Source organism: Anser brachyrhynchus (assembly GCF_964034855.1).
Source record: "Anser brachyrhynchus genome assembly, chromosome: 20".
Taxonomy (NCBI): domain Eukaryota; kingdom Metazoa; phylum Chordata; class Aves; order Anseriformes; family Anatidae; genus Anser; species Anser brachyrhynchus.
Genome location: NC_137713.1, coordinates 5,599,584 through 5,612,485, shown reverse-complemented (window position 1 = coordinate 5,612,485; position 12,902 = coordinate 5,599,584). Strand labels below are relative to the sequence as shown.

The window sequence follows — 12,902 nt, the reverse complement described above, 5'->3', positions numbered from 1 at the left end:
GGGACCCCTCTGTGCCCCCCCCGGGGGCAGGACCCCCCCCTTGTGCCACTCCAACGAGCCCCCCCTGGGGACCCCAATGTGTCACCCCCCATGTGTTGGGGACCCCCCTGCGCCTCCCCCCCCCAGCATCACCTCCACCCCCATCCCCGCACAGCCTCAGGCCGGAGGGGGGGGGCTCTGCAGGGGAGCAGCCCCCCCGCACCCAGCAGAGCCGCCCGGAGCCGGCGTGGGGACAATAGCGGTGTCCCCGCTCGCCCCACGGGCCCGCTGCCAGGGCTGAGTTCTGCTGAATCCCCGCCGTAAAAGGAGGGCTCAGCAGCCTGGCATGGCCCTAATCCAGAGCGGGCAGCGTGTGCCCCCCCCGCTTCAGCCCCCACCCCACATCTAGGGGGCACATCCAGGCCCCCTGCGAGCGAGGAGGTGTGCGGTGCCACGAGCCACCAAGACAGCCCCAGCAAATAAAGGGATGCAGGGTGGTGGTAGAGGGCAGGGGAAGGTGACCCCTCCGCCCGCGGGAGAAAGGGGCCATTAAAAACCAGAGCACTTGTTAGAGCGCAGCTATTTCGGGCAGCGGTGGCGGAGGGAGGCGCAGGGGGGGCCCTCACAGCGGCAGGGAGCATCCTTGGGGCCGGGAAGGGCCGGAGGGAGATCCCGCAGGAGCTGCCCTAGTAGGGAAGGGGGAGGGAGGGAGAGGAGGCTGGAGCTGCACTGGGAATAGGGGGGGCCCTATAGGAGCCCCCCTTTAAGGCTTCGGGGGGGGGAGAAGTCCTGGCCCCCCGGGATGCTGTATGGGGGAGCTATAGGGCCCCCTCCAACAGATGTGGGGGCACAGCATCCGGCCTCCCATCCCCTCCATGCACACCCCTAAGCTGGGGGGGGAACACACAGAACTTGGGGGGGGAAATCTAGGCCAGGAGGAGGAGCGGGGGGCCCCGGGGAGGGAAGCTGGGTCAGTCCGGGCACGGCAGGGTGCGAGGCTTGGGAACGCGGTGCCTTATTGAGAGCAAGCGCCGGGGGTGGGGAGCGGGAGCCGATTGTCCCAGGCATGGCACAGGGAGGCGGCGGGGTGAAAGCCAACAAAACTTTACTCAATAAATAATTACAGAGTTAAGAACAGGAAGGGTGCGCACCACGGGCTATAGCGGCTCGGTGGCTTCCTTGCTGCCACCGCTCGGCTTCAGGCCCAGGTACCGCAGCAGGCCCGGGAGCTCCTGGCAGCCCGGTGGCACCTCGGGGAGCGACAACAGGACCTGGGGACAGCAGCGGTGTTAGCGGGGGGTGCTGCGCTCGCAGGAGGGACGAGCGCCCTGGCAGGGCTCAGCTCACCTCCTTCACCTTCTCCTGCATCTCCTCGTGGGTCCTCAGAAGCTTCTGGCTGTGACGGAGCCTCAGCTCCAGCCCTCGGACCTGCGGGGGGGTGGGGGGGGAGAGGTGCCATCAGGAGGGATTAAATGGCAGGGAAAGGTGTTGAAGGGTGGGGGAGAGGGGATGGGAGCTGCCACGACCCCTCACGGCTCCCGGTACCTGCTCCAGGTACTTGTCTGAGAGCAGCAAGTTCTCATCCTCCTTCTCCAGGAGCAGCAAGCGCAGTTTGTCCACCTGCGAGGGGAGCGAGGGGGAACGATGTCTCCCCAGGGCCTGAGGCCTCCCCATGGTGGGGACAAGGCCTCTCCTCAGGCCCCGCTCCCCGCGGCCTCACCTCCTGCCGCAGCAGGACCCGCTCCTGGACGTGGGCAGCGTCCACCTTGGGCTCCTGGCCCCGCATCTCCTCCCACAGCACCTTGGCCTCCGTCTCGGCGCGCTGCAGCGAGCGCTTCAGCTGGGAGACCTCCCCCTTCAGCCTCTGCAGAGGGAGGAGATGCTGAGGGGGGGCCCGACGGCCGGCAGGACCCCCCCGGCACCCCCTGGCCCCACACGCACCATCACTTCCCCGCTCTTGTCGATGAGTTGCAGCATCTTCTCTTCCTGCTGTTTCACAACGTCCTGCAGCTCCTTCTCGTTCTGCAGGGGACAAAATGGGGGGAACGGTGTCAGGCCCGGTGTCCCGTTCCCCCCCCGCCCCATGGCACCGGGTTGCTCACATTTGAGGTTATCCGAGCCCGGAGCGCCCACGGGGCAGCACGGTGCCGGTCACCCAGATTCCCGGTGTCCCAGATCCCAGCCCCGTCCCAGTTCGGCTCTGCCCTGGGGTGAGCACTGGCCCAATTTTGGCGGGGGCTCACCTGTAGCTTGCCCCGCAGCGCCTTGTTCAGCTTGGCAATGGTGGCGGCCTGGGCGTCCGTCCTCTCCTGGCTCTCGGCCGTCACCTCCTCCAGCTTGAGCTGCAGGTCGGAGCTGGGGGGGGGGACACACAGCGTGGCTGAGCATTTGGGGGGCACAACCCAAATCTCCTCCTGGTGCCCCCAGCCCATGAGGGCAGAGGCCAGCCAATGCCCACCAGCTCCAGGGAGCCTTTTAGGATGAGTGCTCTGCTCAGAGCCAGGGTGGGAGGCACCCCGGGGTGCTGTCCGTGCCCAGCACCCCCCCCCCAGACTCACATCTCGGCCTGCAGCGCCTTGAACTCGCTCTGCTCCAGCTCCTGAATGCGGGTGCTCAGCAAGGAGAGGTCGGAGACCACAGCCCTCAGCTCCGCCACCCTCTCCATCAGGCCGTCCTCGGGCTCTGCAGGCAGGGTGGGTTTGTCACTGGGGTGGGGGGGACAGGGGACAACAACACGTGGGGCAGCCCCACCGTGATGCACAGGGTGTGACACCGCGGTACCTGCTCGCTTTGGCGTGGAAAAAATTTTATCCTTGGTAGGCTTCATCCTTGGTACGCTCCCAAATCCGACAGCTTCATCGGTATCTGCGGGAGGCGAAGGCAGAGGCGCTGTGCGAGGGGTGGGGGGGACAGGACCAGCCCTCAGCCCCCCCCACCAGGGGGTCCCCGAGGAGCTCACCTCTCCTCGACACCGCTTTCAGGACGCTGCCCACGAAGGAGTCCCCGGCACGGTACGGGGTGCGGCGGGCGGGCGTCCGCGGGGCTGGGGTCCAGGTTCTGCTCCTCGACGGGGCGTCATCGTCCTTCGGGAGGGAGGAGAGCGTGGTGCCGGGGTGCTGCTCCTGCTGCTTGTTCGTCCTCCTGCCCCCCCCCAGGGCCCCGACCTACCTCCTCTTCCAGGGCGGCTCGCAGGCAGTCGGCCAGCTCCTGCAGCCTCAGCTTGCTCTCGGCGATGTCTGCCAGGCACCAGGAGACCTTCTCCCTCTTGAGCTGCAAGTCCAGGAGCTCGGCCTTGGTGCTCTCCAGCTCCTTGAGGAGGGCGGCTCGCTCATCCCTGCATGAGGGGGGTGGCGTGAACAGTGCATCTCCCCCCCTAGGGTGGGACAGGAACATTCTCCAGGGTCCCCCCATAACCCAGGGGGTGCAAACCCCACTGCACTGGGTGCTGGCAGGTCTTGGGCTGCCCTACAACCTCTCCCTCCACTTGGGGAACTGGTTCAGCTGGAGCAGCAGCGACCAGAGCCACACACCCCACCCCGAGGGGCCCCTTTTCCCCAAAACAAGGGGTTCAAGCAGCACTGATAGGCGTGGGCCGTACTGCAGGCACTGGTGGGACTCCTTCAGCTCCTCGTGCTGCAGGCTGCACTCCTGCAGCTCGGCCAGCGTGGACTTGAGCTTGGCCTCCACCTCCATCAGCTGCCTGCGGGACATGCGGTTCTCCTGGTCGAGGAACTGCGGGGGGACACAGCCGGGAGCATATAGTTAGCTGGTGGGTGGGGGGGACACCACTGCAGCCCCCCCGGTGTGGTCCCACCCCGACGAGGGGCAGCTCCGTCCCCCGCAAACAACCCCCAGAGGGGCCAGGGATTTGCACCCTGGGCATGGGACGGGCCCGAGGGAAAGCAAAGCAGCGTGACTGCAGCCGGGGGGAATTATCCCCGGCAGCCGCGCCCCCGCGGGAAGCATCGCCGGGCGAGCGGCCCTACGTGCGGGATGGCAGCGCCGAGGGCTGATCCCGCTCCTGGCCGGCTGCCACCCGGCGGCACGTGACGGCGCAGTCAGCGTCAGGCTCCTACCTCCCGGCACTCCGCCGCCTCCCGCAGCTCCCGGCTCAGCTCGCCGCGCTCCCGCTGCAGGGCGTCCCGCTCCCTCGCCAGCCTGATGGGGATGGGACGGGGGTGAGGGGACCCCACGGGGACATTTTGGGGACAGGGGGAGGACGGAGGGGTGCGGAACCCACCAGGATATCTCCTCCTTCTGGTCCTTGTTCTCCTGCTGGAGCGTGTCCCGCTCCTGCTGCACGCCGGCCAGCTGCTTCATCAGGGTGCCCAGGTCTGCAGGGGCAGAGCTGTGAGCGCGGGGACCGGCTCCAGCCTCCCCCTGGTCCCCATCCTGACACCCCCGTGTGTTCCCCTACCTGCACCAAGGCGTGAATTGGCCACCGTCAGCTGCTCCACCTGAGCCACCGCCTCCTGCAGGGCCACCGAGGTCTCCTCCAGCTGGTGGGACGCCTGCAGGTACACAGGGCTCATCCCTGCTCCTCCAGCACCGCTCCCGGCCCACGCCGAGCCATTTTCATACTCCTTTCCCCATAGAATCCCCCCACATGCCCAGGGAGAACCCCCCGAGAACCACACAGCCCCATTACCTCCTCCTTGGCTCGAAGGGCTTCGTCCGCTCGCTGCTGCACCTCATCCCGCTCCCGCAGGCAGCTCCGCAGCGTGTCGGGTACGCTCTGCAGCGCGGCCGTGCACCGGGACACCAGGGCCCTCACCTGCTCCCGCTGCAAGGGGACAGCCCCGGGGGGAACGGGGTCAGGGCAGGAGGGGATGGTGCTGGCAGCCGGGCTGACCGCGGTACCCGGAGAAGCATCGCCCAGCCAGGACAGCCCTCACCTCGTCGTCCAGCGCCCTCCGTTCCTCCTGCAGGTTTTCAAAGGTGACGTCTACGAACTCACGGAAGGGCTGAGCCTCTGCAGCCAGGGAGGCCTGCGGGAGAGGAGGGTGAAGGAAGAGAACAGAGGGAGGCAAGCGCCAGCCCCAGGCCATGGCAGAGCTGCTCAGAGCATCGTTGCCCAAACCGGGGCTGCGGCTGCACCCGCAGGGACCTGGGGGACCTGCACCCATCCTGTACCTGCTGGTGGATGGCACCTTCCAGCAGCACACCCAGCTCTCGCTGGGACGCCAGGCTCTGGTCCCGGGCGCTGATCTGGGCGCTGGCATGGGAACGGAAAGCCTCCAGAAAGCCATCACACTGCGGAGGGACGGGCACAGCTCGGGGCACGGCCTCACCACGGGGCAGCTCCCACGGTGAGCCATCCTCCTGGGGCAGCTGCTCCTGGCCGCACGTTCCCCCCGTTCCCCATGGACAGATGGACGTGGGACTCCCAAATCAACGGGATGGGACATGGGGGCTGCAGAGGCAGCTCCTGAGCACCCCACGGGCTGCCCCGTTACCTCCTCCTTGGCTCGAAGGGCTTCATCCGCTCGCTGCTGCGCCTCGTCCCGCTCCCGCAGGCAGCTCTGCAGCTTGCCGGGTACGTCCTGCAGCGCGGCCGCGCACCGGGACACCAGGGCCCTCACCTGCTCCCGCTGCGAGAGAAAACAGCCCCGAGAGGAGGCCCTGAGAGGAGGCCAGCACCGGGACGGCCTCCAGCTGCCACGCGCCAGCTCCCTCGCCCATGTCCCCAGGCTGCGTCTGTGGCACAAGCCTGGGCGCAGGAGAAGCCGCTTCCAGCAGCCTCCAGACACGCGCTGGGTGCTTCCAGCTGCCTCCAGCAGCCCCGGAGCCCAAAAAAAAACCAGGTGCCCTGGCTACCTATGCCATGAAGGGCCAGATTTGGGGCGGCCAGCCCAGCTGCGTGCGCTCACCTCCTGAGCCAGGGCTCCCCGATCGTCCCGCAGGCTCTGCAGAGCGCCCTCCGTGAGGCTCCGCAGCAGGAGGCCCTGCCCGGCCCAGGCGTCCTGGGGAAGGGATGAGGACACCGATGCTCAGGACGTGCCAGCACCGGTGGCACCGGGCGCGTAAGGTGCCCGGCTGAGTCCCACGTGCTTGCCACGCGCCCCGACGCACCATCGCCTCCGCCGCCCGCGCCAGCTCCCGCGCCAGGTCCTGCTCGGCGCCCCGCTGCCGCTGCAGAGCCTGGGTCTTCCTCCGCAGCTCCACGTAGAGGCCGTGGTAGATCTGCTCCTCCTAAAGGGGGGCACGGCAGGGCAGGCTCTGCACCCCAACACCCCCCCATCTCCCCGCAAGCGCTGTGCCACCCGCTCCCACAGGACCGGCTCATCCCCTCCCCGTGCGCCTGCCGCAATATTTGACTGCGGGAAGGGCTCAAAAACGGCAAACTCATCGGCGTGGTGGTGCAGCCAGACACGATAACGCGGCTGGAGCAGCACGTGATGGGACACAGCCCCAATTTTCTTCCACCTAGGGCTCCCCGCTTACCCCCCGGGGCCGGGTGACGTCCGTCTGGGTGTGGGCGTCCCGCTGCTCGGCCGGCCCCACGGCGGGGAGCGGCCGCTGGCTCTCCTGCCAGCCGCGCAGCTGCAGCGAGAGCGCCTCGATGATGATGAGGGTGCTCTCCAGCCGCCCCTCCAGCTCCACCCGCGGCAGGGACCTCAGCTGCTCCCGGGGACAGCTGGCGAGACAGAGACAGCGAGCCCCAGGGGTTGGGGAGGGGACGCCGCAGGGGTGCCACTTCCCCGTACTCCCGTGGGGACACGTACTGCCAGAGCAGAGAGTCGGTCTCGGCGGCGCTGTCCTTGGCGCGAGCCGGTGCGGCTGTGCCGGTGCTCCTGTCGTGGCGCTCCCGCGGGGTCATGACAGTGCCGGTGGCCGCGGTGGACACCGGGGTGACGCTGGTGCCCGTGGCCATGGTGGGCACGGGGGTGACGCTGGTGCCAATGGCCATGGTGGGCATGGGGGTGACGCTGGTGCCCGTGGCCACGGGGGTGACGCTGGTGCCCGTGGCCACGGTGGGCACGGGGGTGACGCTGGTGCCCGTGGCCACGGTGGGCACGGGGGTGACGCTGGTGCTGACGTCCCGCCGCGGCACAGACAGGGGGAGGCTGTGCCGCAGGGACTCCAGCAGGGACGAGGCGTGGAGGCTCCTCTCCAGCCACACCAGCGGCAACGCCCAGGATATGGCCCCCGGGGACGGCTCCGACGTGGGGACAGGGCTGGCCGCTGGCTCAGCCGAGGGGATGGGGGTGGCCGCTGGTTCAGACCCCGCGGGCTCCAACTCGGCTGCCTCATTTTGGGGGGGGCTCTGCTCCGGCAGGGCAGGGGTTGGGGGCGTGGCGGTCCCAGGCGTGCTGGGGCAATTGGGGAGACCCGTACCCCCGTCGCTAGACGCGGGCTCGGGTCCCACGGGGCTGCAGGAGAGGTCGGCGGGCGCCGCGCGCCACCCGTGGAAGGCAGCCTCCTGCGGGGTGGAGGTGCCGGGGGGGCCCGGGGCGCAGGAGGAGGCTGGGCTGGGGCTGCCGGGGGGGGTGGGGGGGGGGCTGCCGGGGGTGCGGGGGCTGCAGGGCGCTGAGCTGATGGTGCTGGGTGGGCCTGGGGTGGTGCTGCCAGGGGGGTCAGGGGAGCAGGGCGCTGAGCTGATGAGGCTGGGGGGGCCAGGGGTGAGGGGGAGTGAGGGGTCAGGGGAATAGGGCACCAAGGGGGTGCTGCTGGGGGGGGCAGGGAAGCAGGGTCCTGAAACAAGGCTGCAGGGGGTCCCTGGGGGGGCACTGCAGGGGGTCCCTGGGGGGGTGGCGTCACCTGGGGGGTCCGGGGCATCAGGCCCCAAGGCGGCACTGCTGGGGGGCTCTGGGGGGCCGCTAGGGGACCCCGGTGTGGTATCAGCAGGGGTGGGCTCTGGTGCCTCGGCCCCCAAGGGGACATGGCTGGGGGACCCTGGTGGGGTGGGGGGCCCTGAGGTGGGCTCTGGGGGGGCACCGCTGGGAGGCTCCAGGCTGGGGGGGCGCGGGATAACACTGCCGGGGGGCCCCAGGGTGAGGCGGCTGGGGGGGGGCCGGGTGCAGGACGCCGGGGTGCTGCCGTCATGGTCCTACGGGACACGGGGGGGGGGGGGGCTTCAGGACATTGGGGGGGGCAGGACCACCCTGCCCCTCCCCTCCAGCACCCCCATAGCCACCTCCCCACCCCCCCAGCACCCATACCTGCCCCCCCCATTAATCCCAGCTCTCCCAGCCGCCCCCCACCGAGCTCCCCAGCACCCCCGGTTCCCACCCCCCCTCCCGTTATGATCCCCCCCCCTCCCCCAGCACCGACCTTGAGCCGCAGGCGGCGGAGCAGCGGGGTGAGGCTGGTGCGCTCCGCGCCCGGCTGCAGCCGCAGCTCCTGCAGGGGCCGCCGCTGCGCCTGGGGGGGGGGGGGGGGGAGGAGGGATTACCGGGGGTTTACCGGGGATCGAGGCGGGGGGGGGGGGGTCACCGGCAGCACCACCGGAACCCCCCCCCGGGACCTAACGGAGCCTCCAACCGCCCCCGCGCAACAGCGCACGGGGATTCCTGGAGCACCCCCCGGCAATAAGAACACGGAGGGACCCCCCCTGGGGACCGGGACCGGGACCGGGACCGGGACCGGGACCGGGACCGGGACCGGGACCGGGACCGGGACCGGGACCGGGACCCCCCTCCCCCTCCCGGTGCCCCGCACTCACGGCGGGGACGCGCGCCGCCCGCATGGCCCCGCTCCGCTCCCGCCCGCTCCGCGCCGCCGCCGCCGCCCGTTTGAAAACCCCGCGCGGCTCCGATTGGTCCCGCGCCTCTCGCGTCACCGGGGCGGGGGTGGGCGGGGCCAAACCGCTAAGTGGGCGTGGCTGTGGGCGTGACGCGCCCTATATTAGCATAGTGGGCGTGGCTACGCGCGACGCCCCGCCCATCTGGCGGGAAACAGCCGCGGCGCCCAGCGCGGAGCCGCCACGCGTGGGGCCGGGGGGGGGAACCGGCTCCGTGCCGCCCCCCGCCCCCTTCCCGTTCCCTTCCCGGTCCCCAGCCCCTGCCCGAGCACAAGGGGCCCGGCCCCGCACCGCCACCCCCGGGGAGCATCCGCAGCGGTTCCCGAGGGTGCCGGGTTTATTGCTCCCGTGGGGAGACGCACACAGCGCTGGGGGGCCGCCACCGGGGGCCCAGCCGCTGCCGCGGGGGGGGTTGGGGGGGTCCCTGAGCGATGCGAGGGGTCCGGTGGTGGCAGGAGCTCAGCCGGGCCAGGGCCGGTCCGGGGGGGCTGTGGCGGTGAGGTCGCAGTCGAAGTCGTCGAAGGTGGAGGGGTCGGGGGTGGGAGACGGGGGCTCGGGGGGGCGCGGGGCCACGGCCACGGCCACCGGGTCCTTCTGCAGGAGGTCGGCGTCGAAGGTCACCCCCCGGAAGAAAGGGTGGTCCTGGAAGTGGTGGAGGTAGCGCAGGCGGCGCAGGGGGTTGTGGCACAGCAGCTGGTGGAGAAGAGAGGAGGGTGAGCGGCGGGGACCCCGCTGGGGACCCCCAACCTGGGGGGTGAGGGTTACCTCGGCTAGCAGCCGGGCCAGCGCGGGGCTGAGCGCAGTGGGGCTCGCGTAGCTGCTCCGGTTGACGCGCTCCAGCATGGCCACATGGTCCCCTGCCGGTGCCACCGGGAACTGGGGGGCAAGGAGCAGGTTTAGGGGCTCTGTAGGGTGCCCCTAGCCCCCCCCTTGCACCCCACAGAGCTCACCTCCCCGCTGGCCAGGGCAAAAAGCAGGACTCCCAGGGACCACCAGTCGGCTGCGTGGCTGTAGGGGCCCCCACTCAGCACCTCCGGGGCTGTGGGGATGAGGGGGTGAGCGGCTGGGGTGGATGCGTCCCCACCACCACCCCCTGCCATCCCCTTACCCATGTACTGCAGGGTGCCGCAGATGGTGTGGGCCCGCTCGCCCCACCGCAGGTGCCGGGAGAGGCCGAAGTCAGCGAGTTTGAGGTGCCCTGCGGGGCGAGATGGCGCATGGGGCCCCAACAATGGGGTGTCCCCAACAATGGGGTGTCCCCCTGGATGGGGTGTCCCCACCCTAGTGCCACCAGACCCTTACCTCTCTCATCCAGGAGGATGTTCTCCATCTGAAATAAAACAGGCACTGGGGTGACCAATTTGTGCCAGGGGGTGCAGAGACACCCCCCGCCATCCTCTGTCCCCCCGCAGCCCCACTGTCACCCACCTTCACATCTCTGTGCACGATACCCAGGTCGTGGAGATACACTGGGGACAAGACAAAGCCATCAGAGCTGGGGGTCCCCTCCCCATGCCATGCCCTCTACAACCCCCATGGCACCCAGCGGGCGGCTGCCCCCCCCCCGGGGAGGGCTGAGCCCCCCACTCACCCAGCACCAGCACCAGCTCGGCGGCGAAGAGGCGGACGGTGGCCTCGGCGAAGCACCCGGCGGCGCGCCACAGCGCATGCAGGTCCCCTGTGCTGCAGTAGGTGCACACTGCCAGGACACGTCACCGGCCTTGTGACGGGCACCGAGGTGACACGGGCACCACGGCCACGTGGCCACGAGGGCCGTGCCTTGTGGTGACATGAGTGCTGGGTCTGTATGGGCAGCGAGTGGCACAAGCACCAGGACCTTGCGGGCACCAGGACCGTGTACTATGGTGACGCGGGCTCCAGAGCCACGGGGACACCAAGGTGACACAGGCACCAGGGCCACACAGGCTCTGTGGCCACAAAGGTGGCATGTCCCTGAGCGACGCGAGGGTCCTGGTGGACCCTACAGCACTATAGCTACGTGGGCACAAAGGTGACACAAGCACCGTGTACCAAAGTGACACAGCCCCTGGGGCGCACAGAGCCACCAGGAATGCACCCACGCGGGCACCACGGTGGCACGGCCACCAGAGTGGTGACACAGGAGAAGTGACAGGACAGACCCGGGGGCCAGAGCAGCCCGTTTGTCCCCGCTGCGCTCGTCCCCGTCCCCGCGGTGGCTGCGGGCTGGGAGCTGGCAGCCGAGCGCCTCGGTCCCCGCGGGCAGCGTGCAGAGCGGGGGGAGGACGCGCGTGTGCGGGGACACGTGTGCGGGCAGCGGGGACACGTGCGCGGGCAAGGGGGGGGGGGGCAGGGTGAGCCCGCGGGCAGATGGTCACTCACTGATGAAGAGGTGGCGCTGGCCCTGCCAGCTGTCCCCCAGGCCGTGGACAAACGGGTGCCTGACCTGTCTCTGGGGACACAAAGCAGAGAGGGTGAGCGGCCCCTGGGGTAGGGGGGTTCACGGGGGGGCCCCCACTCATGCCACCCTCCCTCTGCAGCCTGTGGGATTCCCCCCCCAGCTCCGATCCCCCTCACCTGGATGCTGACTTCTTCCTTGCACTGCTTCAGGGTGTCGCGGCGCAGCACCTCCACTTTGGGCATGACCTTGGGGGGGCGATGGGGGTGTCGGGGAAAGGGGGGGGGGGGGGTCGGGGCAGGACGGGCACCCCCGGACCCCAGGGCAGCACCCACCTTGACGGCGCAGACCTTCTCCCGCCCGCAGTCCAGCACTTTCAGGATGGTCCCGAAGGAGCCTTTGGCCACCAAGCCCAGGATCTGGGGGGAGCGGGAGCTGAGCACCCCCACGGAGCCGGGCTGCGGGGTGCCCGGCGTGGGGCAGGCTGCGGGGTGCTTCCACGGGGAGCTGGGTCCTGCGTGGGGTGAGGTGGGGGGTGTTGGGGGGGGGGGGGGCACAAAGCAGGCGGGGGGGGCACACAGGGATCGGGGAGGGCGCGTGGGTACCCCCGTGGGACACACGGGGACCTGGGGAACAGGGGGCGTGGGGTACACGGGTGGACACGGGTGGGGGGAGAAGGGGACCCGGTAGGAGGGTCGGGGGCTCCGGTAGGGTGCACGGGGAGCCGGTACGGAGCGCAAGGAAACCCGGTAAAGACGGGCGGCGACCCCGCGAAGAGGCACGGGATGGCGGCACGGGACGCACGGGGACCCCGGTAGGGCGCACGGGGACCCCGGTAGGGCGCCCGGGACACTCGGGGACCCCGCTGGGAAGCAGAGGGAGCCGTCCCGGGGTGCGAGGGGACCCGGCGGAGGACGCCGTTTAATGCACGGGACCCCCGGCGGGAGGTGCGGGCTCCCCGCTCGGACGCACCGGGCCCCCCGGTAGGTCGGCGGTGGGGGGGGTCCCCGGGCAGGCACCTTGAGCTGCTGCTGGCGGCCGGAGGGGCGAACGGGGAACTCCGGCAGGAAGAGCGAGACGAGCTGCGGCAGCGGCCAACCGGGCAGCGGCGGCTCCTCGGCGGCCAGGGCGAGCCCCGGTACCGGCCCCGGTGCCGGTCCCGACCCGGCGCGGCGCAGCAGCGCCCGTACCCACGGCCCCACGGCGCGGCCCTGCGGACCCGGGGGCAGCCGTCAGCGGGGGGGGAACACCCCGGGGATGGGGAAGGGGAACCGGGGGTGGGAGGGGGCACCCCCGGGGCCACCGCACGCACCTGGGGGGGTCGCACCGGGGCCGGCCCCGGCCCGCTGCTGGCTGCTCCCATCGCGCCGCGCCCCGGGCCCGGTAATCGCCGCCTTACATAACCCCGCCCGGCCCCGCCCCGCCCGCCCCCCGGACCCCCCCTTCTCCGCCCCGGCCGCTCACGACCCCCCCCCCAGCCCCGGGAACGGGCAGCGGGGCTCCCGGTGCGCCCCCCCGCGGTATCCCCCCCTGCCTGCAGCGGGCATGCATTGGGGACCCCCCCTTCTCCCCCACACCCCCTCCTTCTCCCCAGTACCCCCCCTCCACCCCCCCATTTCACAGCAGCCCCCCAGCCCCGCGGCTGCCCCCAGCTTCAGGGGACAAGGGGGTAACGGCATCCCAGGGTCCCTGACCCCCAGGCCCCCAAGGGGCTCCCGGAGGAGATGGATGAGTGCAAGGGCTGAGGGGGGGAGCACTGCCAGGGACCCCCAAAGTGGGGGAACGCGGCCAGGGGGTGAAGCC

The 12,902-nt window shown here is 70.8% G+C and overlaps 2 protein-coding genes across 8 annotated transcripts; both read right to left on the bottom strand.

The window, feature by feature from the left end:
- Positions 1–1,068: 1,068 nt before the first annotated feature.
- SPAG5 (sperm associated antigen 5) lies at positions 1,069–8,900 on the bottom strand. The gene is made up of 24 exons (XM_080563198.1): positions 8,645–8,900; positions 8,254–8,343; positions 6,705–8,029; positions 6,424–6,616; positions 6,052–6,171; positions 5,850–5,942; positions 5,436–5,570; positions 5,113–5,232; positions 4,875–4,967; positions 4,628–4,762; positions 4,397–4,490; positions 4,220–4,313; positions 4,056–4,137; positions 3,578–3,711; positions 3,148–3,313; positions 2,939–3,062; positions 2,761–2,844; positions 2,538–2,661; positions 2,223–2,334; positions 1,921–2,001; positions 1,700–1,843; positions 1,525–1,599; positions 1,327–1,407; positions 1,069–1,250 (listed from the first exon to the last, which is right to left on the bottom strand). Exons 1-24 carry the CDS (start codon positions 8,666–8,668, stop codon positions 1,137–1,139), a joined length of 3,837 nt encoding a protein of 1,278 aa, XP_080419324.1. The 5' UTR covers positions 8,669–8,900; the 3' UTR covers positions 1,069–1,136.
- A 141-nt stretch (positions 8,901–9,041) lies between these two features.
- On the bottom strand, positions 9,042–12,532 carry RSKR (ribosomal protein S6 kinase related). Of its 7 annotated transcripts, none has more exons than XM_080563199.1 (12): positions 12,412–12,532; positions 12,119–12,310; positions 11,435–11,518; positions 11,279–11,347; positions 11,084–11,153; positions 10,314–10,421; positions 10,151–10,191; positions 10,025–10,052; positions 9,831–9,920; positions 9,673–9,785; positions 9,488–9,598; positions 9,042–9,415 (listed from the first exon to the last, which is right to left on the bottom strand). In XM_080563199.1, the coding sequence occupies exons 1-12, from the start codon at positions 12,460–12,462 to the stop codon at positions 9,182–9,184; spliced, it is 1,191 nt and encodes a 396-aa protein (XP_080419325.1). In that variant the 5' UTR covers positions 12,463–12,532; the 3' UTR covers positions 9,042–9,181. The 7 variants fall into 7 exon arrangements, with proteins under 7 accessions (XP_080419325.1, XP_080419326.1, XP_080419329.1 ...); XM_080563200.1 differs by having other exon boundaries at positions 9,673–9,761; XM_080563203.1 differs by lacking the exon at positions 9,488–9,598.
- Between the last annotated feature and the right edge of the window lie 370 nt (positions 12,533–12,902).

Bases quoted from the DNA above. Each gene is read 5' to 3' on its own strand.
- SPAG5 (XM_080563198.1), bottom strand. From the start codon at position 8,668: ATGCGGGCGGCGCGCGTCCCCGCC. The intron at 2,335-2,537 runs GTGAGTCTGGGG...CCCCCCCCCCAG, and splicing joins AAGGCGCTGCAGGCCGAGAT to CTCCGACCTGCAGCTCAAGC. The intron at 1,408-1,524 runs GTACCGGGAGCC...ACCCCCCCGCAG, and splicing joins CAGACAAGTACCTGGAGCAG to GTCCGAGGGCTGGAGCTGAG.
- RSKR (XM_080563199.1), bottom strand. From the start codon at position 12,462: ATGGGAGCAGCCAGCAGCGGGCCGGGGCCGGCCCCGGTGCGACCCCCC. The intron at 12,311-12,411 runs GTGCGTGCGGTG...CCGGGTCCGCAG, and splicing joins CCCCGGTGCGACCCCCCCAG to GGCCGCGCCGTGGGGCCGTG. The intron at 10,422-11,083 runs GTGAGTGACCAT...GTGTCCTGGCAG, and splicing joins CCAGCGCCACCTCTTCATCA to TGTGCACCTACTGCAGCACA.